The sequence below is a fragment of the Anopheles maculipalpis genome, chromosome 2RL, assembly GCF_943734695.1.
Source record: "Anopheles maculipalpis chromosome 2RL, idAnoMacuDA_375_x, whole genome shotgun sequence".
NCBI lineage: Eukaryota > Metazoa > Arthropoda > Insecta > Diptera > Culicidae > Anopheles > Anopheles maculipalpis.
The window spans coordinates 77,824,191-77,849,225 of NC_064871.1; the positions used below are offsets into that span (position 1 = coordinate 77,824,191).

Here is a 25,035-nt window from a genome sequence, read left to right on the forward strand (position 1 = left end):
GAGAAGTATATAAAAGGAAGAGTACGTTTAAGAAGCGGTGGCTCGACTATAGAACGATGTTAGGAAAAATTATAAATACATATACGTAGAGTACACTATCCTGTTGTGTTAAGTAAGATATGAAAAATCTGAACACGGTGTCTACTACTATTACTACTACTTCTACTACTATTAACTGAAAACGATTACTGCTAAGAAGAGTACGATTATGAATGAGTAACAGAAAGTAAAGCAAATCTATATTTAAGTGTACTGTGAGCAGCTAGCCATATACATAGAACGAGGAAGTATCTTCCAGTAGAAAGAGAAATGCGAATACGATTTACTACAACCACAGGATGGGACACTAGTCTAGGACTCTAAAAATAATTCCTTCACACGATGATATAATGCTTGTTGGGGAGGGGTGGGTCCTTGTCCTTGGATAGAGCATTTGTGTAAAGTGTGAGCTACATAATACAGGTTAAAAAGCAACAACAGATAGATCTTATTGCAACACCAAAATTCGTCGAATTGGCAAATCAACATCCAACTCCATCCATCCATTGTATTAACGTAAACCGATTAGCAGATTAGCGAAGCGACAGGGTATCCGTTTTGATCGTTTGTTTTTAGATTTTTTAGACAAAAAAGAATACCATATTTATTCGGATACTTCGGATTGGATGTACCGTAAAAGTGATGTACTGTACGTTATTGGATATTAGCGAATCTCTCTGCCTGAACGAAATGTTATCGTCAGTATAGTATGACCTTTTAGCTAATTGAATGAATAACATATTGCAATAGGAGAATAATAGTTGAGTGTGGTATGGTTTGTCTATAGTCCTGTGTCCTGTTGTGTCTGTCTGTGCGTATGTATGTATGTGTGCATGTCTTTACTTGGTAAGTCGGTGATTAGTGTGGTAATTTAGGAGAAATAAAACAGCAACAAATTCAAAATCAAATCAAAAACGATGGCAAATTTGCTGCATCATAATTGAGAAAAGGTCATGGTGGTGTTGAAAGTCATTGGTGAGGATTATCGTCTGCTTACAAATGCTTAACCTTCTTCTGCTTCGCTTTACGGCTTACTGGCCAATCTCTAAATGATTTGGACCACGAACCGCTGTTGCCTCATCAGCGGAAAGACCCTCGTCAACCCGAAACATAATAAAATAAATAAATAAATAAAAATCGGAACACATTTTAACCTTAGCAGATATCTTGTTGGTTTAAAAGGGCGAGAAGGGATAAGGATGTACGCATAAATGTAAAAATTCGAATTAAGCTGCATCTTTTGTCAGTAACGGTCACACATGCTGTGTATTTCAAATTAAAAAAAAAAACTATTTGAATGTTGCTGTTTGGGTCACCCTGTGCGGTTTGACAGCTCAGCGAAACGAGAAACGTCATCGAGTTTTACAAATCGTCAACAAAGTCGGCTATTGTATTCACGCAAGAAATGGACTACGAAAACGATAAAGTGCTGAAATTCATCTTTCCCGATGATTACGAAGGTACGTGCTTGATTTGTACAAACTGGAAAGTTTCTGCGACTTAAAAAAACGCATGTAAACATCGTTCGATCCACCATTTACAGACCTTTCCTCGCAAGACACATCGGACGTGATAGATTATCTCCTCCGGCTCGGCACCTACAAGGCGGAGGAGCTGAAAAAGGAAAAGGTACGCCTGCAGGACGAACATCGGCAGAATGTGGAGCAAACACAGGATCTGGCCATATCGCACTATCACACCTTCATCCGGACGGCGGAAAGTTCGCGCGAAATCTATCGCGAGTTTGTTGACACGGAACGGAAGCTCGACTGTTTGAGCGACAAGTGGCCCAAGTTTATTGCCGCGTGTCAAACGTTTCAGCACGGTTCGGCCGATATAAATGCGGCCCGGCGGCTCAACTCGCTGACGCTGATGCGCAATGCGGAGCTGCTGGAGATACTGGAGTTGCCGCAGCTGATGGATAGCTGTATACGTGAGGGCAAGTACGAGGAAGCGCTTGAACTGTCGTCATACGTGCAGCGGCTGATGGCAAAGCATGGAAGCATTCCGATTATAGCGGTAAGGTTTTTAGGGTGGTTTTTGGAATTTGTAGCATTAGTTCGGATTAATCCCGAGTTGACCCCGACGTAATTCCGGAGTTTGCTACGATGTAAGCCGGAGTTCAATCCGGACTATTCCGGAGTAATTAACGGATTATTCCATAGCAAACTTTGTATTACTCTCGTGTCAACTCCAGACTAATTAATTACTCAGGAATGCCTCGGAGTTAGATTAAATCAACTCCGGAAATAATTACAATTTACCCATCATTTGGTTTGGTTCCATTTGCAGAGTATAAATGAAGCAGTTGAAGCAGCGTGGCACACAATGTTGATGCAGCTATTGGCCCAGTTGCGAACCGATTTACAGCTGCCCAAGTGCCTTCAGGTGGTTGGGTATCTGCGCCGAATGCAAGCCTTTTCTGGCATTGAGTTAAAGCTGAAGTTCCTGCAAACACGCACCAGCTGGTTGAAGGATTTGCTTGCGAACATTCCGACCGACGATGCGCACACACATCTGACGAAAACGATCGAAGCAACACGGGTACATTTGTTCAACATCATCACACAGTATCGAGCAATCTTCCCGGATGATGAGGAAAGCTTTAATCCGCTCGGCGTTGCCATTGGCAACGAACGAATGGCAACCGATGAGGGAAAGATTTTTCACACCTGGCTGCACGATCAGATCCTGGAGTTTGTACGTTCGCTCGAGCGTGATCTTGCCTCGAACGATATCACCTCGTACGATACGATTCTTGGCCAGTGTATGTACTTTGGGCTTTCGTTCAGTCGAGTTGGGATCGATTTTCGCGCGCTCGTTGCACCGGTCTTTGTGCGTGTAATTGGATCTCGGTTCCGTGTTTCGATGGCACGTGCGACGGCACTGTTCGAGCAGGACATCGAAAGGTACACGCTAATTAACAAGGTGCCCAGCATGATCCGACGGCAGCGTGATGATCGTTCGGCGCGGCCAGATGATTCCGGATCGATTCAACCACCGGAAACGTTGCTCGATTTTCAACCGTTGGCGATCTACTGCAATGAAATATTGACGATCTTCAATGATCTACGCCTCTGCTCCCCGGTTGCACTAGCGACGATGGTAACGGAGCTGTTGGAAGGTTCACTCGAACAGGTTTGTCGCGGAATTTTAGGTTTTTACCGCCAAGAGCAGCAAGCATTCGCACCGACCGAGCGGGAATGCTTTATTCGTCTCTGTTCCTGCTTTGCGTACGATCTCCTTCCGTACCTACAGCGTTGCATTCACGTGCTGTTTCCGCCGGCCACGCTCGCCAGTCAGCTGGGGATTAATGTGCTGGCGTTGCAGAAGCACGGCGTAACGTACCTTCGGCAGAAGAAGATACTGGAACCGATCGCTTATCTGCTTCCGGATCGGATCGATACAGTGGTCAAGCAGGTGGCGGATATGAGCGTTGATGCAGCGTCGCCGATCAACGTAAAAGATACGACGGATGGAAAGGAAAGTGTCCCAGGTGGGGATGGATCGGTGGAAGTGGCCACAGTAGAATGAATCCTGTGGACGGTAAATAATGTTATAAATAAATAAGAATAGTAATATTAAACAAAACAAAACCCTTTGTTGTGAAATGTGTTGTGGCCTGAGGCGGGGATGATTGGATCAGGGTGAAGTGTTTCAAAAGTTTCGTGACCCAAAGACGCATCCAACGGTAGGTCATTCATCCCGATCGGACTAAAACTGAGCGAGTTATGGCCGATTTTCCACAAGACTGCTGGGTTTTTCCTCCATAAATGGGTGAGGGTGAGGAGGGATCTAGTTGAATTGTTCTAGAAAAAGATGAACGAACCATAGACGCATCCAACGGTAGGTCAATCATTCCTATCGGGCTAAAACTGAGCGAGTTATGGCCGATTTTCCACACCATTTCCACGGTAATGCTGGGTTATTCCTCAATAACTGGGCGAGGGGGTGGAGGGATCGGGTTGAGGTGTTCTACAAAAAGGTGGACGGACCACAGACGCATCTAACGGTAGGTCATTCATCCCGATCGTATCAAAACTGGGCGAGTTATTGTCGATTTTCCATGGGAATGTTTTGGTTTTTGCTCAATAACTGGGTGAGGGGGTGGAGGGATCGGGTTGAGGTGTTCTACAAAAAGCTGGACGGACCATAGACGCATCCAACGATGGGTCATTCATCCCTATCGGATGAGGAATGGCTGAGATATCGACGATTTTCCACACCATTTCCACGGTAATGCTGGGTTATTCCTCAATAACTGGGTGAGGGGGTGGAGGGATCGGGTTGAGGTGTTCTACAAAAAGTAGGACGGACCATAGACCCATCCAACGGTAGGTCATTCATCCCGATCGGATCAAAACTGGGCGAGTTATCGACAATTTTCCACGATAATTATGGGTTTTTCCTCAATAACTGGGTGAGGGAGAGGAGGGATCCAGTTGAGGTGTTCTACAAAAAGGTGGACGGCTCAAAGACGCATCCAACGGTATGCGCAACGTCTAGATCGGACTAGGAATGACCGAGATATCGCCGGTTTTCCACGGGAATGCTGCAGGCGGAATTTCCCGGGGGTTGCTGGAAAATCCTCCTTAGTCCCCCTCTATAATAAAAATCACGTTTTGGAGGTCTTTTTGAAAGATATTTCAAGAAAGAAACAAAAATGAGGACGAAAAACTGAAATTGAAAGGCGCCCTTAAAATGTGCCGGAAAAATATTTGTCATCTCGGAAAGAAAATTATTTTCAGTCCACTTTTAAAACTTCCATTTGCTACCTCCTCGGATTCATGCTCTCCTGTTACTCCTGGTCGAATTTTGCCGCATAAAAATTTCCGGATTTTTGCCACAAATTTCCAGATTTTGCCACAAAAATCCGACCAGGAGTAACAGGAGAGCATGAATTCGAAGAGGTAGCTCGGGTCGGCCAAAAATCTCCAAAATCAGTTTTAAATTTGGATTGGAAATTTTAAGTCTAAAATTCAACTTAAATTTTTACCTCGGGATTTTAAAACTGATTTTGGATTTTAAGATTGGATTTGGAAATTTTCGGTCGATCCGAGCTACCTCTTTGAATTCATGCTCTCCTGTTACTCCTGGTCGGATTTTTGTGGCAAAAATCCCGAAATTTGTGGCAAAAATCCGAAAATTTTTATGCGGCAAAATTCGACCAGGAGTAACAGGAGAGCATGAATCCGAGGAGGTAGCAAATGGAAGTTTTAAAAGTGGCCAGAAAATAATTTTCTTTCCGAGATGACAAATTTTTTCCGGCACATTTTAAGGGCGCCTTTCAATTTCAGTTTTTCGTCCTCATTTTTGTTTCTTTCTTGAAATATCTTTCAAAAAGACCTCCAAAACGTGATTTTTATTATAGAGGGGGACTAAGGAGGATTTTCCAGCAACCCCCGGGAAATTCCGCCTGCAGCATTCCCGTGGAAAACCGGCGATATCTCGGTCATTCCTGGTCCGATCGAGATGTACCACGTATCGTTAGAAGGATCTTTGAGCCGCACATCTTTTTGTAGAACACCTCAACTCGATCCCTCCTCTCCCTCATCCAGTTATTGATGAAAAACCCAGAACTCCCGTGGAAATGGTGTGGAAAATCGACGATATCTCGGTCATTCCTCATCTGATTGGGATGAATGACCCACCGTTGGATGCGTCGATGGTCCGTCCACCTTTTTGTAGAACTCCTCAACCCGCTCCCTCCACCCCCTCACCCAGTTATTGATCAAAAACCAAGCATTCCCGTGGAAATGGTGTGGAAAATCGTTGATATCTCGGTCATTCCTCATCCGATCGGGATAAATGACCAACCGTTGGATGCGTCTATGATCCATCCTACTTTTTGTAGAACACCTCAACCCGATCCCTCCACCCCTTTACCCAGTTATTGAGCAGAAATCCAGCATTCCCGTGGAAAATCGGATATAACTCGTCCAGTTTTCGTTCGATCGGAATGAATGACCTACCGTTGGACGCGTCTTTGAACCGTGCATCTTTTTGCGGAAATTTCTTTTATACCGGCTTGCTTCGCATGGATTGCTATCCATGCGGATATTTCGGACGTTTTTTTGTTATTCCTGTAGAACAGCCAGCCCGTATTGCTCGGACACTTACCGAACCTTGGAGTCAATGTTATAGAGAGCCCCAATTTCCACTTCACTTAGGAGACCCCCGGAAAGGTTAAATCCGCCACAGCTGGTGAGGAAAGAATGGCGTCTAGGAGCTGTATCTAGGGCGGTCTTTGGAGGATAAAGTTGGATGGCACAGTTGTCTAAGGATATGGTAAAAGTTCGAATGATAGACTTACATAAAGCTCTTCCACAACTCCCGCGAACCGCGCCATACTGGTTTTTAGGTAATATTTAATTTTATTGATTTTTCTGCTGTTTCACATCACGATTTGCGGGTTGTTTCCTTTTCTTTTTATATGCTTAGAGCTTCCTGCTTTGCTGCTTTCTCACAATAACACGACAAGAAAGTGAAAGCAAACACATTCCTTACACAGTGCCCTGTTCCTTCTCTTGAGCCTGCTTGCTTGCATAAAACATCTCCATTGGAAGAGTAATTTAGCATTGTAAACGGGAAGGGGAGAAGTATAAGAGGTCAATGTTACCTGCTAACTAGCTTATTACACATTACACGCGAAACTGCTTAAGTGTTACTGATATACCATAGTGTTAAATTATATTCTTCCACCTTCAACCTTCTCCTTTCGATCCCATAAATTGCGCAATCAAACTTAACTCCTAAACGAAAGTCTTACGGCGTGTTTATGTTTTTTGTTGCTGCTTATCGCTCGATAAAGAGACTTTCGCAATTAATGTTTCCCTCAAGCGAGACTTTTTACTCGAACCGCACGTGGTGCGACGGTGTGCGGCCATTTTGAAACTTGAAACCATTTTTAAACTCTACCCTTTTATTATATGGCATAATTATTGCGGTACGAACTGTGCTGCACTATTTTGAGTAAGCAGATAAATGAGAAGTGAGACTAACAGAAAAGAAAACCATGCTGTAAATGACTAGATTTTGGACCTTTTTTTCTTCCTCTTTTTGTTTTGCAATTACAATTTTTTGCACAGTTGGAGTATTGTGTAACTCGTTTGCCGACAGTTTGTTCGGTTCGCCTTAATCTCATGTAAGAAATTGTTAAACTATTGCTCGTAAATCTAATAAGTGCAAAAATAAGTTCTCGCTGTGATATTATGCCTTTCTCCACAGGGTTAACCTGTCCTCAGAGGGTCCAGTCATAGTTTACCAAAGATTTAGTTTAAATGCCGGGAGATCAGTGTGATTGTTTGGGGATACTCAGTAACCTCTTGGATTAGGAGGCACTATAAGGTGTCGAAGCACAAGATGATTTAAACCATTTTGGAATAAACCAATCGAAAGCACAGATGCAGGACCTACAGGACTCCATTGTTCCCCAATTTGATGGGACAAATGGTCAAAAATGGCTTTAGAACTTAGAATCCGAGAGGAGAGACTTCGAAAGGATGTTATCCGGATTCTAATTTGAGATTATCTACCTGAATGAAGCTCACGACTTGTGTTGGGACCAGAAGTCCTCACCTCAATAAACTGAGAATTCGAATCTGAGGTAGCTCTTCTATTTCAAAATGGTAGCTCCGAACTCTTCTCAAATTCAAAGTATATTTTCCTTGTAGGGAAAATTCGTCGTCAACATCACCCATTTAGTTTATCCGGCCTCGCCCTCACGAGGTAACTCTTCGCCCTCTTCAAGTTTTGAATCCTCATGAGGTAGCTTTCCGCCCTCTTCGAGCTCTGACCTGTCACGATGTAGCTCTTTGCACTCTTTAAGCTCTGAGCCCTCACGAGAAAGCTCTTCGCACTCTTCAAGCTCTTTGCCCTCAGTGGGCGCCGGAGCTACCGGGAGGCCTCACATGTTAGTGAGTAGTTGCCCTCTCCTTTTTAAAACGACCTGATGACTGGGAAGAGCCTTCTTGGCGTTGGCTTTCATCGCAAAATAGCCCAGCGAAGGTTGGTTCTATTTTCAAGTGATTCTCAACATCATCAGCTCATAATCAATAACACCAACTGCATTTTAGAGTTTGGATCCCAGCGATAACTTATTGATGCACTCGACTAAAATATCTTAAGCCGCCGTACCTAACAACACATGTAGTATGTACAAATGATAAGGATAATTCAAAAATCTTTACCCTCTTCCACAATCGTGCCCTCAATCTGACAACCTCGCTCAAAAAGGTTCCTTCCCCTACGATGTGTAATAAATGCAATTGTCTGGCGTTTACAGTTTTTTTGTGCGCCTTCTCCTCCCCAATCAATGCGCTTCCCATCAGAGTATTGAGTGTATTAAATGTGTTTTGAAATACCTCTAAATCGCGCATAGATACGGGCGCACGCACAAGCCGACGATAAAAGCAATTGCTGGTGGAGAGCTTACATATTACCCGCACCATTGTTGTAAGCTGGTCTATAATAGAATGCGCTGGAGGTATGAGATTAGAACGGTTTTACAGTTTTGCGGTAAGTTATATGTTGAGTATAAACTTGTGCTTGATTTGCATTTGTTTTTTCTTTATGCTCCACCACAGTAAAGTGTACTTAATAAATGTGTTTGATCAGTTACCTCATCAGGGAATCTAAATCTACACGATAGCGATTTTTGGGAGGACTTTATTGAGTAAAAGTGTATTTCCTCCACTAGACAAAATCCTGCCAAAGCTTGCTTTCGAAGTAGAAGCGCCTAAATGTATGCAATATTGATTTTAAACACCCCGAAGAGTGCTTTTTAGTGATCAAAAAAGAATAAATTGCATACATCCTGGCGCTTCTTATCCGGAACGCCTAGTTTAACAAGGTTTTGTCTCGTGGACGTCGCACACTAAAACGCTTCCAATATGCTGCTGTATAAGAGGGTATACGTTCAAAAAGCGAACAATAATGCCTATATGATAAGATACGGTGACGATGATAAACGTGTACTGTGTGAGTGTCTCAATGTCTCTTTCGGTTGTTACTATCATTGGAATCATAAAAGAGAAACTATTGCAATACTCATCCGACAGTTCCGGCAGTGATTTAAACGGGCAGTAGATCGTGTATCGAGTCATGCCACAGAAATTGTCTCCTTTCCTCTCATCTCCTTTTTTTTTTTTGCAGATTCCCGGAATCCAACGTGTTCTAGAGTCTGCGAACCTCAGTGGGCCGAACTACCGCACTGGAGAGCAGGGATCAAAAATTGTATGTGTAAAAATATTTCCACTAAATACTAACCTAACCCTAACCAGAATTCGGTCTCATTATCGAAAGTCTGACTGACTGACGCGCTCATTCGCTGTTCGGTTATGTTTCAAAATTTTTAATGGAAGAAAAACTTCGGACGAATGCCTTTTTTTCTTAGCACTTTCCTCTTCTTATGGCGACGATTCATGATTCCTATCCTAATCCTCCTTATCAAATCGGTTAATCCCCCTTCAACTGTCTGTGGTAGCGGAACGGATTTACTTCAATGATGTATCATGTATAATATTGTATATAGTACAAAAAAGAGATGCATTTGAATAATACCTCGTTGTATAAGATGATGATTCGATTCAATGATGTGGACACCACAGCCGACATGCTTATTCCGTTGGTTCCTTGGGATATTCGCTTTGCAGACAGTTTCCGATCGCTACGACGAGCTGGCTGAATGAGGGCCGTTCTTTCGGGTTCGCTGACCAGCAAGAAGTCTAGCAGTTAGTAGGCAAAAGCAATAAGTTAGCATCTTTGCCAGGAGCTCCCGTAATTCGCCGTAAGCGAAACCACCCCAAAAAAAAAACCTTACCAAAATCTTGTGTAACGCTTCGGGCGTTTTTTCTGCCACCTTCCACTCGAGCTTGCCCGTCTGGGCTAGCGTAATGACTTCCTCGTCCGTTTGCTCCTTGAATGGCAACTCGATCGCATTGGTAAACAGTTCCCACACGAGCACGGCAAACGAGAAGATATCACTCTTGATGGAGTAATCGTCCTCCTGGAAGCATTCCGGTGCCATCCAGCGAATCGGCATCAGCTGGTTTCGATGTTTGCAGTACTCCTTGCTGTACTTGTCGCGTGCCAATGCTGGCATGGAGATTTTGGCGGAAAAGTCACTGCTAATGATACAGTTTCTGGTTGCGAGATCCCTGCAGGGTACGATATGATAGGGTTTTAGTACCTTAGTATACATGGGGACCTTCAATTTGTAAGGGACCTACTTGTGTATAATTCGAGCCTTATAGATAGCATCCATTCCACGTCCAATCTGATGCGCGAGGGCAAGAATCTGTGGAATATTAAGTGGCGGTGGTTTCGAGGCAGCATCCTTCTTGTTTTCCACGGTTCCGTTCGGTGGCGTAATTGGTGACGTTGCCAACAGGAATTGCTTCAAGTCTCCCTAGAAATTCAGCAAAAGAATCATCCACTTAGTTTGTTGATCAAAATCCGAATATCTTCACGCCAAACTTACCCAATCAGTGTACTCCAGCAGCAGATAGTGTGGATCCTTATCCCGACAAAGTCCAAACAGTTGCACCACATTACGATGCGATACCGTACGGAACAGTTCAAGCTGGCGGCGGAACTCTCCGCAACAGTGTTCATCCTTCACCTTCGTCAGTGCCTTCACCATGACGGGTTTATAGTCATTCTCAGGTCGAATTGCGTTAAGTTCTTCATTCGAGGGACGCTTCGTGACGGGACTCTTGCGCTCATTCTCAGTGGCTACCTCCGTGCTGGGACCTACTTCATCTCCAGCGATCGGTTCCTGGGTAGCACTTTCCTTCGGCGGTGGCAATCGACAATCGTTCTCCCGTATCTTACCAATATACACATCACCAAAGTCACACTTGCCTATCTGCAGCAGTTCAACAACTGCAGACCGTGGTACAGCAAGCTGTTCTAGCACCGTTCCCGATCCGGACGATTTCTTCGACTTGCTCGAATTAACCGTATCATCACTCTTATCCTGCCCATTATCCGGACAGTTTGAGGCGAGATCCTTTCCACCGGCAGATCCATTCTTCTGCTTACTTCTGGCACGTCCGGAACTAACTCCACCATTCTCCCCGCCAGTGGTGGAATTTTTGTCCGGAAGGCATGGTTCAATTTCGCAATTTTTAAGGTCAACATCACCCCCATTTTCTTTGGAGGATCCCAAATTGAGGCGAGCTTTGCGAGCTGCTCGACGATGTCGGCACCAAATCATCAGTCCAACAACGAGAATAATATACGCAAAAGCCACGGACATGGTGATAAGAACGGCACGGGTTATAAGAAAGCCATCTTCTGATGACTCTTCTGGCATGGTCATTCCGTCTGATGCTGTTTTATTAGAAGAGAATACTTTATTAATTAAAGTTTTTTTGTATTTTCACAATAAAACACTTACGTTTAACGATGAGATGAACTTCCTCTCGCTTCAAACCGGCACTATTGCCAATGGTGCAACCATACCGTCCATCATCCTCCAGATGTACCTCCGTCAGGACGAGTGTTCCATTCTCCAGAATTCGATAGCGTTCCTCCTCACCGCTAGTGTTCGCACTGCCCGCCCGGCCATGCAGATACTGAAGATCCTTATCCCACTGGATCGTTGGCTTAGGATCTCCGGTAGCAACGCAATGGAACTGTACCGATCCAAGCTCGGCCACTTGTACCGATCCTTCAGGTGCAATCTCAAACTTCGGTGCAATTACCACATTCACCGTAACGCTCGCCCTTATCTCACCCTGACTGTTGGACGCGACACAGGCATACGTTCCCCGATGTTCGGCGGACACATTCCGGAACACTAGCGTCCCATTCACGTCTTCAATCGAGTCGGGCAAACCGGACGAGGAAGGACCGTTCTCAGTAACCACCGTCCAGTGTACGGTTGGCGTTGGTGTGCCTTGTGCTTTGCAGTGGATTTTAGCAATCGAACCAAGCTCCAGATTTTTGCTCGTCGGTGGTTTCGGAGTGAAGCGAAGGTTGGCTGCAAAACAAAAGAAGGACATAAATTTTACTGTCATCATTTCGAAGGGGTGGGTCACTTTATCTGTTCATCTTAACCCCATTTACAACTGGCGGCGTTTGCAAGTTCTTTGATGTGGTATTGTGGTACTGTGGGGTAATGCCGGTTCTTCTCCATCGCTACTTACAAATGATTTGCAATTCCGCTGCCGTTGAGCTGACCAGAAAGTCGCTAGCATTGTTCGTTATCTGACAGTCGTACGTTCCTTCGTCGCTCGCGACCACCGATCCAAACACGAGCGAACCATTCGTACGGTCCACATGAATGCGGGCTATTTTGGTGAGAAATAAGACAAAAAAAATCCGGGAGGGAAAATTAATTCGTGGAAATGTGCTGCAATAAGCAAAGGGTGGCAATTTTCTTTGAAGTTAAGCTGCCCTATCATTACAGGGTTTTCGGAGGATTATGACATTTGCAGGTTCATGGTCCGTTCTTGGCTGCGGTTTTTTGGAGGGTTTAACTGTGATTATTTTTGCATTTAGGCTTGTTTCAATCGTTAGAGTTTTTGTTCCAATTGTTCCACGAACAAAAATTGTCCAGGAGATGCGCTAAAGCAACGAATGGAATTTGATCAATTGAGACAACAAAATTGACCAAAAGTTTTTTCTTATAATGTTTTTGTTTCGTTCCGAAATTTTCTGACGGATTCCCAGAATTTTTTGAATAAGTTGAAAAACCCCCCTTTTATACTTTTTTTATTCCTGTAGAACGACCTTTGCTTGCTATTGCTAACACCTGTTTTATGTATTTTTAGCTGTAAAATAAAAATCAGAAGAAATAAAATGTTGTCATATTAAAAAAAAACACTTATATATGACACGGAAAATTCCTTCTTGGAACATGAAAAAGAGTTTACAAAAAAGATGTTTTTGTGTTGTAATTATGTAAAAAAAAATTCTAAAAGAACAGCTGTTTTAAGCAAAATTAAACAATCAAAAGTGCGTCAAAAACTTGCGGCACGAATAATCGAAAATAAAAATATCTGAAAACCCGTCTAAAAACCCCCGAAATATAATCAAAAATACAAGCAGAAAACCTATCCCATAACTTCGTGGTCTGCAAACTGTGTTACAAACTTGTGCTCCAACATATGTAGTATCAGAACTATCCAACGGACTAGCGTTTGAACTGCATATTGGTGTTAGGCCACTATTAGTTGTTTGGAGACCAGAAATTGGTATCCACCCAGGGACGCACCTAGTTCTTCAAAATTCCGATATTCACTTTGATACACATCCGTTGATGAAGGCATAGAGAGATTTACCAATTTCAAGTTAAAAATAATACTCTTGATTTCGATCTTTAAAGTTCCTCCGATATCAATTGAATCCTCGAAAAACCCTGCAATACTGTTTGCGTTAGGATTCCGCCACTATCTACTGAAATCTTACCATCATCCCGAAGCATGGAGCTACTCTCCGTCGCTCCCGACATGGTTACCGAATCGTCCGTTGTCAGTGCCATACTCTCCGCCATATTGTCCCAACGGCGAATCACTTTACCATCTTTCCGCCAGCGCAGAACGAACCCTCCTCCACCTCCGCTACTATCGTTACCCGTCACCCGGAAGCCACAGTTAAACACTACCGGTTGGCTTTCATTAACAACCGTCGTGACCGGATGCAGTACGATGCGAACTGGTGCCGAACCACCAGCGAACGATTGCCTTTCGGTGGCTAATTGAAGCTGCGCCGGAACCATCGCTTCATCGGCCAACGGCAACGAATGTTCGGTGGATCCTTCGGCTGACAATGAGCCGAGCTGACGATCGCCTCGCTTACCACGGCACAGCAGCAAATTGTGGTTCTTGGTGCAATCGATTTTTCCTTCACCTATTAGGATTTATGCAAAGATGAATTTTAAAGCTTTCCATTCATCGCATTCGTTTAGAAGAAGAAGAAAAAACCCCTCAACAGCTTACCATAATTCGGTTTCAGCTTGAGCCGATAGTTTTTCGCACTACGAAGGGCAATCCGGCGGCTACCATCCGTGCGGGACACCACCACCAGCAAACAGCTGTACACGCCATTATCCTTCGCTGATGCGTTTTTTATGTGCAGCTTCCGGCGCTGCAGCTCGATGTGAGGTGATTTTGTGAGCTTTTGCTCATTCCTACAGGCAGAGCGAGAAAGAGAAAAGACATGAAAATGTTAAAAGAATGGCAACGACCCGTCGGGGTGGAAGAACGATGCAGTTTCCATGTTTTCCATCGCTCGTATGTCTTCCACTACTCCGGGCTGTCCCAATTTAAATTCTGTCTGCGTGGATAGTTTTATTTTCCGCGAGACATGCTGGCGCAACGAAAAAAACCCGGTACGTCTCGCATCCCATCCGCGTGGTCCATCTTGATCGTACACTCTTCCTTAGCACGTTTTTCCCGGTGTATTGTGGTGGGTGGTGGGTGCATTTTCTTGCCCCGACATTTTACATAATATTCTGTGAGAGCCAAACCACACGTCAATGTTTCTGTTTGTAAGGGTTGGTGTGCTGCAGCTGAATGCATTGGCCGCTCGGTAGCAAGAGACAAAGGACTCAAACATGAGTTCTGAGTTTTCTGTTTTATCCTTCGGTGGGTGTCACAGATGGATGTGAAACATTGTAGAAGTGGGTTGTACTACACAGTGCGCTTGCTTTCCCCTTTGTACGTGCTTTTATGGTTTTATATTACGTTGAAAATGAATAATGATGTAACTAAAAAACTATTTTACAGCATATGGGATATTTTATGATTGAACCTTAGCATTGAAATCTTATTAAATTTTAGTCAATCCTGAGAAGAGTAGCTATGAACGCATAAATCTCTGCAGGCCATTGACCAAGACAAGGTGAAAGCTCTCGAGACAGTAATATATAGCTTTATGCAAGAGGATCTTGTACTTTTCGCAATGTTTATTTTTTCGGTTCGGATAACAAAATTAAATAATATAACACGGATAATATAAAACGGAAAACAAAAGTACTGGAGATACCGATCAAAACTTCTAAGGCAACTCATGCTCAAAACTAAACAGAAAAGATACTGTTCCGGTGGTCAAATACCAGCTTGAACCATAAACTTTGTTAAAAATCCCAGAAATCCTCTCCATATGTTAGAAAGACAGATGTACCAATAGATACTAGGCTCCGAAGTACGAATTTCCTAAGCTTTTCGGGCTGTTGAGCGCTACTTTGGACGGGGTGTAGTGAAAGGTGAGAGTGTTGTACATGAGTCAAGCGGACAGATTCTCGTGTTCGCTGTTCGACATCGCCCTGGAGGGTGTCGGGCAAAGCGTGAGCTTTTCGCCCGTTTTCTTCAATTTCTTGGCTTCGCAAATGACATCGACATCTGCGGCGGTGTGCAAGAGTATCAGCTGATAGAGATAGATGACTTCTGTTGCTTTGGTACGATCGTAAATTTGGACAACAACGAAAGCAGCGAAATTCGAAGGTACATTGTTCAGAAAAAGGGAAAACTTGTCTACTATGGGCGCCACAAACTCCTGTAACTTCCGGTAGTCCATTTCGGGTACTAATCCTGGACTATGCCGTCAGAGGACGCCAATTCACTCGCCATTTTCGAATGGCGGGTGCTAAGGACTATCTTTGGCGGTGTGTGCGAGATGGGAGTGTGGTGAAAGAGAATGAATCACGAGCTAGCTAAGATGTTTGGCGATGTAGACATCCTGACGTTAGTCAAAGCCGAACAGATACATTATTGGTTGGGACACGTGATGAGGATGACGGACTCATGCCCGATCATGAAGGAGCACAGCGAACTCGTTGGCTGAATCTAGTTATCAAGGATCAAGACTACTATACTATACTAATATTGACAACTCTGGACACAAAAGTTGACCATCGTGAGAGAAATCTTGACCGTCGACTGCATATAAACGCTTCGTTCAACAACCAAAAATCATGCCCACGGATTGGATTCGCATATCGAGCTCATGGTGTAAATGATTATAGGAAAAAAGGACATAGTGGTCTTTAGATATCAATGAAAAAAGATACTGATGTATTACATTTTACTTCTCCTCTTGTTCCTCGTTGATCACGGGACCTTTTTAACACTAGCCAGCACGGATTGAGTGATCGGAGCGAGAATTTTATGTTAGACATTTGAGTGGTCACTGATAAAACACAAAAAGCCGGAAGCTGCCTCCATCGTAAAGCATTATCTCGTCAATATGGATGTGATCTTTTGAACAGAAAGTCGAACAGAATAAGCCGCACATTGACAGGAAAAAGAGCGGTTACAGGAAGGAACTTTTATGTACAAGAGTTAATAAATTAAGAGTTAAAGAGCAAAAAATGGCATTCACTTATCAGCAACAGTTGATGTTCACCACCAGACGGGTTTAATGATTTTTTTTAATGAACACGTAAACGATTACAAAAATTGTTTCTCTAAAAAGTATGACAAAAATACAAACTTTTTATTAATAAATGCTGTGTCTTTCGTATCACATGGGTTTGGCTAGGATCAAATCTCATTCTCCTTAAAGAGAAATAATGTATCAATAAGTATAGTAAGCCTATCGATAGCCGGCGTGAGGTCATCAAGCATTAGAGAAGAAGATTCCAGCCACACAACAGTTAGGCATGACTTACGGCTTGTGTCCTCATATCGGTCTTATGGGCATAGTCTCCTGTAGATGTTTATTTTTGTAGATTATAATTTTGAAGCATGTTTATTGTGGGATTAACGATGGTTTGTTTATCAGCAATATTCACGCTTAAATTGTTGAAGCGAAGATTGCTTAAGGACAGCTGACAATAAATTAAAAATCAAAGAACAAACCACTCCAATCACTTATCAGTAACAGTTGACGTTCACCGTGCCTTTTTGACTTTTTCATACGGTTTTAGTCATTTAATTATACTGATTTTTCTTAACGAAATTAATTAGTACATTCTTTAATTAACATTTCTTTAATTCGATCGCAAAAAAGTATGGCAAAATCTTAGCAAACTTTAGGTTTTAACTAGTGTGTCTTTTGCATCAATTAGATTTGGATCGGAGCAGTATTATGAGCCAGGGTCTAGCATCGAATCCCATCCGGATTATTCCTCCTAATGATCCTAGAGGTCATTAAGCCAAGAAGAGAATGAGCGACAGAGTGCTTCAACTTGTAAATAAACCACATTTAACCACAATCCTTGTTCTCCCAAATGAGCCAAACTCAGTGGTTGATAAATCCAAAACGGACATTACTCAAGCATTTAATTCGGCTGCTTCCCGTGCCATAAAACATCCCAAACACCATTTTATCGATTATCATCGCTTCACAAATCCTACCCAGGAGTCGTACCGTACAATTGTAGTACGGTGATGGAGATAGGGTTTATCCCTCTATAATTATCATTATCGAACATATGCATATTACCCAATTTAAATAAAAAAGTGCATAATACTAACGGCCACCCACTCATTCCGTCTATTGGGTCAATGAAATCGAAAAAAGGGCAGGTGAAGTGAACCCGCTGAAGAAGGGAGATTATTATTTTTCCTTTCGATTAAACACCGCACACATTTAATCAACGAATGAGCGCACGGCAAAGCTCACACCCCTACCCTGTTCTGTTGTGTGCAGTGCGAAATTCGGTCCACCGAAGGCTTATTTTTCATTCGCCATTTAATTGGACGGTAAAATAAATGAGCTCGTTTAAATGCTCTTGGGTTGTTTTTTTTTTCTTCTCTTCTGTTGTTATGTGTTGAAATATTTTGTTGGTGCATCCGATTCCCTAACAGCATGGGGAATTCTTTCGAGTGCATCGGAAGTTTACCGGCCAACCACAACCGGCTGGTGAAAACATAAAAACATAAAACCCACCACACATATCGTCACGTGCCGGGCGGAAGCGGGCGGTAAAGTTTTGCGCAGTCTTTGCTACATCCAACTTCTTACCTGTACCATTCGACGTGAGTCTCTTCCGTTGGTTTGCCATCGCTGCCGATGACTTCGGTGACGGGTTCCTGGCTCGAGTGACATTTGAGCGAAATGCTTCCACGATCCGGATCATGCTTGAGCAGCTGCACGACTGGTGGTGAAATTCCTGCAGCGAAAGACGGAAAAGTAAGTTGAGAATTGTGTGTGAAAATTTTTTTGGACATGACATGATGGTATAGATGGCATCGATATTTGTTAGAGATATTATTTATGGCTGATGTTGTGGTTATGGAGGATATTCGAAAAATCCGTTTTTGTTGAGGTGATCTTCACTGCAAATACTAGCCTGAAAAATTGATGACTCTAGCTTAAGAATGTCGCTTATTTCCATAGCCAGTGGCCATGATTTTAAGTCCGTTGTCTACTATAAGGCCTGTGGCACAGCTTCATCGTTCCGAATTTTCGAATGTTCCTGACAAAGTTTTATATGGGATTTGACAGATGGCAAACCTTCCGATGGACGGATGACAAACGATGGAGCTATCCCACAGGCCTGAGTAGTTGACAGAACATCCGCTGTCATAGACGTAGCTTAATATTTGTCTCTATCATGAAAGCGACCCTGGTTCCCGACGGTTCGATTGAAAATCCGCATCGGAACCGATCGAAACCGTCGGTTCCATTTCTTCGCAATAGGAACTGAAACCACAGGGGCTGGAAGCACTCCAGAGAACCCATCACGAATCTACACCCCCTAGCATAACGTTACATCCAGAGTCTTTGAGAAGATTGGACCCAAATCTTGATGTGTTTGTCTGATTTCTACTATCTTCAACATGAATTACTATTGTCTATTACGACACCATTCCCCAAATCCGCAACTTTTAGGTCAAATTGCCTATTATTGTTTCAGCAAACTTGCTCCAAATAACTATTCGGACGTGATCAACCTAATGTTTTCTATAACGATCCGGTTTCTCTGACACTGACAGATTGAAAGCTTCGCATGATGTTCCCAGAACACACTTTCTTTCCGTTTTTTACCAAAACTTCTTTAATAGTACAATCGTAAACGAACACACAAAAGTTGGTCACAGAATCAATAAATAAAAAGCTCTCTAAATCGTAACCATCGTTTTTTGTCTTTTTCGTTTCCTTCTGTCTTGTGGATAATTGAACTCCACAAGCTGCGCCCTGGTTCGCTTCCGGAGTGATCAGAATTGAAATGATCCTGTCGTGTAGACACACAAACACAAACTGAGCGGGAGCGATAATGCGCCAAATCTACTCGGGACAGTCGACAAAAATGAAAACAACAAGACCTACGACCCTCCCTTTTAAGGGATGATAATCGGCGTACGGACGTCATTGGGAGGGGGGGGGGGGGGCTCTGGGGTTTCCTTCTTAATGGACCTAAAACACACTGGACCACATTTCTGCAGCCTGCACCACACCATACAGACACGTCTCGATGTTTTTTCGAACCTAATCCGAACCAGGAGGGTTCGTGCAACCGGGCGGACAAAGACTGTCCCCCGGTGCACCCCCGGGGGGTGCACCACGATAAAAAGCGAGCAGCCGACCACAATCTTGGACAGCATGTTTATATCCTTTGTGTGTGTGTCGTTTGGTAAGGACAGCGTTCGACAGTCGAGTTGAGGAAAAACTTTCTTTTTTCCCCGTCCCGTTTTCCAGGTCATAAAAAGTTACGAGTTTTCTTTCCTTTCCGTCTGATATCTGTGCAATCGGTAGGAAACAGACTCCCCCCCCCCCCCCCTCCCATTCCTACCACATTAGAGTTGGAATTCGGATTGGAAGGATTTTGAACCAGTGTCTCGGGGCTGTCGCCATCTTTTCGCCACAGAAACACAGGAAAGCGACTGGAAATAATTGGGTCGTTGGAAGAGTAATCGAACGAGTTTACGAGGGTTGCCGCAGGTTGCATAAGGACTGTGATTTTCTTCGTCCACCGAAACTATCAATGAGTTTTGCTCGTTACTCAATCTGTTTGAGCGTGTTTGAATATTGATATTTAAAGTTTTTGATGAAGAGCGCTTAGCGGGAGCTCCAGAAAAGCTTGCTACAGTTGTGAACAAGTTGCGCTTCACACTTCAATGTAATGACCATAAATGGCGTTACGTGAAGTCAAATAACGAGACATAATGCAAAGATTACGCCCGTTAAACGCCATAAGAAAAAGAAAATCACCCAGGCACTCTAGAACAGAAATATCGGTCCCAAAGTTGTAATGGCAAGAAATTTAATTCAATTGCTGGACAGCAATGGCGTGCAGAAACTTGCGCTAGTCCACGTACTTCACCAGAAGTGGAAAGCTTCCCGATTTTATTAGGTTTCATCGGATACGCTGCTCAATCGTAGTACGGAATCTTAAGAGTAATGAGCAAAGCAAGAACTTTACCAGGAAGTTTAATCGAGGTCAGGTTCGATTGAGTAGCAGTAGCTCAGGTTCATTACTTCCCAACACCAGTAGAGAAACGAATTTTGCCGGGCAAGAGTTGCCCGTTTGCTGAGGTAAGGTAATTCAATAAATAAAGTTAGTTCCTCGGCAAGCACTATAGGCAGTAGCAATGATTTGTGTGATTGAATGGAATTCGTTTAATTACCCATTTTCCACGATGGGGGGTTGAGGTTTTCTAGAACATCCAATATTGTTTAATGAGATGGAACAAGCACTAATTTGGACATGGTGGTAGAAAGGGCAGCAATAAATGTAATGTCTGTGGTAGTAGTCGATTAAGGCGCAATGTCTAGGGCTGCGGCGCTTTTGGTAGACGCAAAGGCAAAGTGAAGTTCGGGAAGTTCTAATTGCACCCGATTGTGGTTAGATTTGTTTGTTGAATCAACAACAAACCCATCGCACCATTAAAGACGTGCATTTGCTTGCCATAAATCAGTACCCAGCCAGCATGTCTACCATCGATCAAGCTTAAGAGACCAGCGTTTTTGGCTGGGAAAATATGGCAGCATACCTACATAGCTCCCTGCATTAATATGCATCCGGGAAAGTTTATCCTATTGATGTGGCCAATCAAATGCCAATCTGCACACGGACGGGAAGTGACCGTTACGGGCAGAGATCGCGGTGCATGCAAATCACTGTTATGCGAGAGTGTCATAAATTAAAGTTCCCAGATGCCATCGGTTGGTACTAGCGCTGGAGCGATCACTATCCAAAAACAGTGCCCATCCGCTCTCTCCAGCAAGCACCGTGACCTCAGGCATCCCTTAGACTACTATGCGGCATTTTGTCCATTCATCCATCCAGCCAAAGAACGGACGTGTGTCCTGAAGGTTTAGCGGGCACGGCAGAAAGGGGCGGTTATTCAACTCCGAAGGTAATCCAGCGATATCAATCTTCCCCGTGTGGCCACTGTCGTCGCGATTTGTCCGTAGCGATATGCATATACTGTGATGACCTCGGGCACGGGGTGCGAGCGAGGGGTTGTTCTGCATATTCTGCTTTCTCCACAGACAATAAAGAACCCATAAATCTCTGCCGCACACACACACACACGTACGTGTACACCGCCCCACAGGACCTGGAACGAGTCCTCCATTTTGGGACGACTTTGGTGGGATTCTCGCTCGGCGTTATGTGATGTGTGAGAAGCGGACCAGGGCGGCAAAAAGTAAATTCAAAGCCTGCACATTATGTTGCACAGTGTGAGGTGATTCACACATGCATCCAGCGGGTACATTGGGAGAATTTCCTCGACGCTTGTTTAAGGACAGCGCTGTGCTTGCGTGAAACAAAAGTTTCCACCGCTCAGGAGACCATTATTTCCGATGGGCTCCTATAATCTTATAGCCGTTTGCAGCACAAAAAGATATTCTACACCTTCTGCACCGTGTCGTTGAGCGGTATCTGCGTTGATTAAGAGATAAGTTCGTTGCAGCCTGAGGTTTTAGTAAACTCCATCTCACCTAACATAATGCAACACTAATTATAGCCCACAAAAGTTTGCCGTCCTTGTGTCCGGAGAGGCATGCTCACACACACACGCCACATACACGTATGCAACAGTGAAGGTGAGATGTGGAAGGGACATCCTCAAAGGACTCATTGCTTTGCCAAAAAAAAATAAGCTCAGGGTGGAACCAAGAACTTGCTAGACAGCTGACCTGGAAAGTGCAGCCACTGAGAACAAAAATGGGAAAAACTTTGCAGACTTGCTGTAGTGGAGAGTACGAGAGAGTACAACAACAACAACAAAAAAAAAACTTTCCAACAGAACGACAATCTCAATCCTTACACTTCCTGTGCCATGGTGCTTTGTACCTTACGAAAGCGGCTGGTTCGGATGATGAATTTTCGAGTAAGCTGAGTGGAGTTTGCACTTTGGCGATGGTTGGTTGTGCCTTCGGTGCCATCACGTTGATGGCGATGATGATGAGGCTGACGACAAGTGGTAATTTAGTTGTATCATCTACACAACCACCATTGCTTTTACGATTTTGATTGAGACAAAGTTACCACAAGATAGAAAAAAGTCTAATTGTAGTGTCCGAGTGATGTCTAAAACTTTTTCCAAAAAGCCCCTTACCAGACTGGTCGGTCATTCAAAGCCAAATTTAGTGGCAAAAGTACCTGCTTGGCTTGAAAGCATCGTTACAATATTCATAATGCACCAATAGGCACTGCATTAAATTGCATCAGCTTTAAGGACTCTCGGTTTGCATTAGCTTCTTCACTTCTTCATTTATGACACCTGTCAATGTGGCATGAGTACTACAGGAACGGAGATGGACGTGTAAGGCTACGGACAACGTAATCCTTTTGTCTAATCACACCCAAGACAAGCACGCCACGAACAAAGCACAAAAGCGCCTCAGTATGTGTAGAGGAATTACTTCCAGTTTAAGAACTTCTGAGGCACAGGATTACTTCGGAACCATGAACGTAACACACGTTTAGTACTGCTTTCGGCAGGGAGGGACGTTTGGTGCATCACTTGAAACAATGCAACTACTGTAATCGTCAGATAAAACACGAAACATCCTGTACGGTGTGGTGTGTCGTAGTATACAGCCCACTGCACAATCAGCCACGCAACACTGGATTGCTTTTGATGTCAAAAAGCCGCACCAGAAATGGAGAGCAAAGGGTTGAGCTCTAAGCCAAGCATGCGGAAGCAGATGCATAATGCGATGACAACACAATTCATCACACCTTTCCGTAATTCTTTCTTGTGTTTACATGCGTTGAAATGTCTCCTGACTTTAGTTATGACGTGTCTCGAGGATATAGCAGGCCCGTATCTTGTACGCTACTGGCTGTCTCCTAGTACTCTGTTTTTTTCCCCTAGGCGTAAGAATCTTCTCGATTAATTCAAGTTGAAGGTACAGATGGTAAGATCAAAAAGACACATGGTGTTGATTAAATGAAACGCATAAACAACATCCCGATTAATGGGACACTTGCAGAGAGGCACTACTAGCGTGAGTACACACACGTCTCGCCCTTGCCATAGTAGCGACGCTGGTGGAATATTCATTAATGCTAGACATAAGTTGGAATTCTTGGAAGGACATAATCTTTCATATTTAGTGTTTTGGATTGAAGTAGCTACACTAATGTGGCAGACGTCATCCTATGGATACTAATATTCATATTCTTATATTTGTCTTTAATACACAAGAAGATGACGCAGAAGAAGAAGATGTTGTCCTGGGCCTTAAAAACATTAGCTAAAAAACTAAAGGTTCTAGAATTGGTGCTCATAAGCTCACGGCAATTAACTTCCCATGTCAAGCAATACGCATAACAACGTCTACGTGGAGTAGACGTAATAATCACTGATTCGGGATCCAAAATTCAAGACCAGCTATTTGAGTCCGAAAACCCAACCAAAGGATGAAGTCTTCCTCTTGACTTAACGACTTTCTAGGTCACGCCCGGCCATCGATAGACTTACTAGACTTGGTGATACCACATAGTTGGATAGTCAATCCTCACATGGAGGCAACCATCCGGATGAAATTTGAACCCCAGAGCTGCCATTTGTAGATCGGCGCCGTTTTCGCATCTACCACCGGGCAGCCCCAAGAAATGGATGAAGTGAAATCTGTCAATTTTTTGCAAAGTTTAGGTGCTTTTATAGACAATCAGATGCAAATGTTTTTAGTATGCATTTTAATGTATCAGCAAGGAAACCATTTTGGAGCCTTGCTAATAAAGATAAATTATTTAAGGGCTGAAACTTAAAAATGAAACTTAAATTCATGTACCTTTAACGATACTCTCCTAAACATTCCTGGATGACCTCAAATGATTTCTTGAATATGAACCAATCATTAATGTAAATTTATATTCAAAAATAATTTGACTTCTTCACACCGAGAGCCTAATTTCCAACACCCCTGAAGCGTATTGAAAGACCACCAATATTACATTTACATTCAAAAAGCATCTGTCAAATATTGGCGAACAAAACTACCCGTTCAATATTTGGCTTGACTGAATGCAAATACATCAGCGACATAAAACATCCCCTCTCTCTACCCCCCAAATTTCTCCTAATAACCATCTCACGCCGAAAAACGAAAGGTGTGATAAATGAAGAAAAAGAACGTTCGAAAGAACAACAGCGTGTGCGAAGTGAAATCTTGTTCACACTTATTAAGCACACCTTCGAAGCATAATCATCCCCAACGTCAACGCCATTCATTGTACTCGGGAATGCACTCGCTCCCGAGCGGTACACGCTGCTGCAGGGGGAAATGCATCATCCTGCGTGTATGCAGGAAGCGGCAAAGAAAGGGAATAATGTCCGTTGTTTGGCTTTTGTACGAACGAAACCTGCCCGTTGCTTTCCCGAAACGTTGAAAGGATTTGTTCGAAGGGAACCCTCCCGGTGGAGTAAACCTTGAGAAGGAGAGTCTTCTTCGAAGGAGAGTTCGTTCGATTTGCATATGCAAATTTTATTTTTGTACCTCTTGCATCTATAGCTTATGGCATGGTGGATACGCTGAATGGCGGTACTTTTTCATGGCGTTTTGTAAAAGGATTGAAGTTTTGCACACCTTTCACAACGTTTTGAAAGCTTCGGTATTGCTATAATTGAACGATATTCAATC

The 25,035-nt window shown here is 43.5% G+C and overlaps 4 protein-coding genes across 7 annotated transcripts in view; 1 reads left to right on the forward strand and 3 right to left on the reverse strand.

Annotated features, from left to right (window-relative positions):
* LOC126567823 (solute carrier family 12 member 4) overlaps nucleotides 1-25,035 on the reverse strand; it is a 486,521-nt gene that overhangs the window by 216,069 nt on the left and 245,417 nt on the right. The window lies entirely within an intron of this gene.
* Nucleotides 1,438-3,573, forward strand: LOC126568037 (conserved oligomeric Golgi complex subunit 8). The gene is made up of 3 exons (XM_050224438.1): nucleotides 1,438-1,499; nucleotides 1,583-2,058; nucleotides 2,332-3,573. The coding sequence occupies exons 1-3, from the start codon at nucleotides 1,445-1,447 to the stop codon at nucleotides 3,571-3,573; spliced, it is 1,773 nt and encodes a 590-aa protein (XP_050080395.1). The 5' UTR covers nucleotides 1,438-1,444.
* On the reverse strand, nucleotides 9,657-11,362 carry LOC126567517 (tyrosine-protein kinase-like otk). Its single transcript, XM_050223736.1, has 4 exons — nucleotides 10,520-11,362; nucleotides 10,269-10,447; nucleotides 9,860-10,196; nucleotides 9,657-9,764 (listed from the first exon to the last, which is right to left on the reverse strand). Exons 1-4 carry the CDS (start codon nucleotides 11,360-11,362, stop codon nucleotides 9,657-9,659), a joined length of 1,467 nt encoding a protein of 488 aa, XP_050079693.1.
* The window catches only part of LOC126567518 (tyrosine-protein kinase-like otk), a 61,166-nt gene continuing 47,530 nt past the window's right edge, over nucleotides 11,400-25,035 (reverse strand). Inside the window, exons 5-9 of the mRNA XM_050223737.1 lie at nucleotides 17,956-18,103; nucleotides 13,986-14,176; nucleotides 13,456-13,896; nucleotides 12,192-12,335; nucleotides 11,400-12,025 (exon numbers count right to left, since the gene is read on the reverse strand). Of these exons, the coding sequence (XP_050079694.1) occupies nucleotides 11,400-12,025; nucleotides 12,192-12,335; nucleotides 13,456-13,896; nucleotides 13,986-14,176; nucleotides 17,956-18,103 (1,550 nt within the window). The remainder of the gene's footprint in view (nucleotides 12,026-12,191; nucleotides 12,336-13,455; nucleotides 13,897-13,985; nucleotides 14,177-17,955; nucleotides 18,104-25,035) is intronic.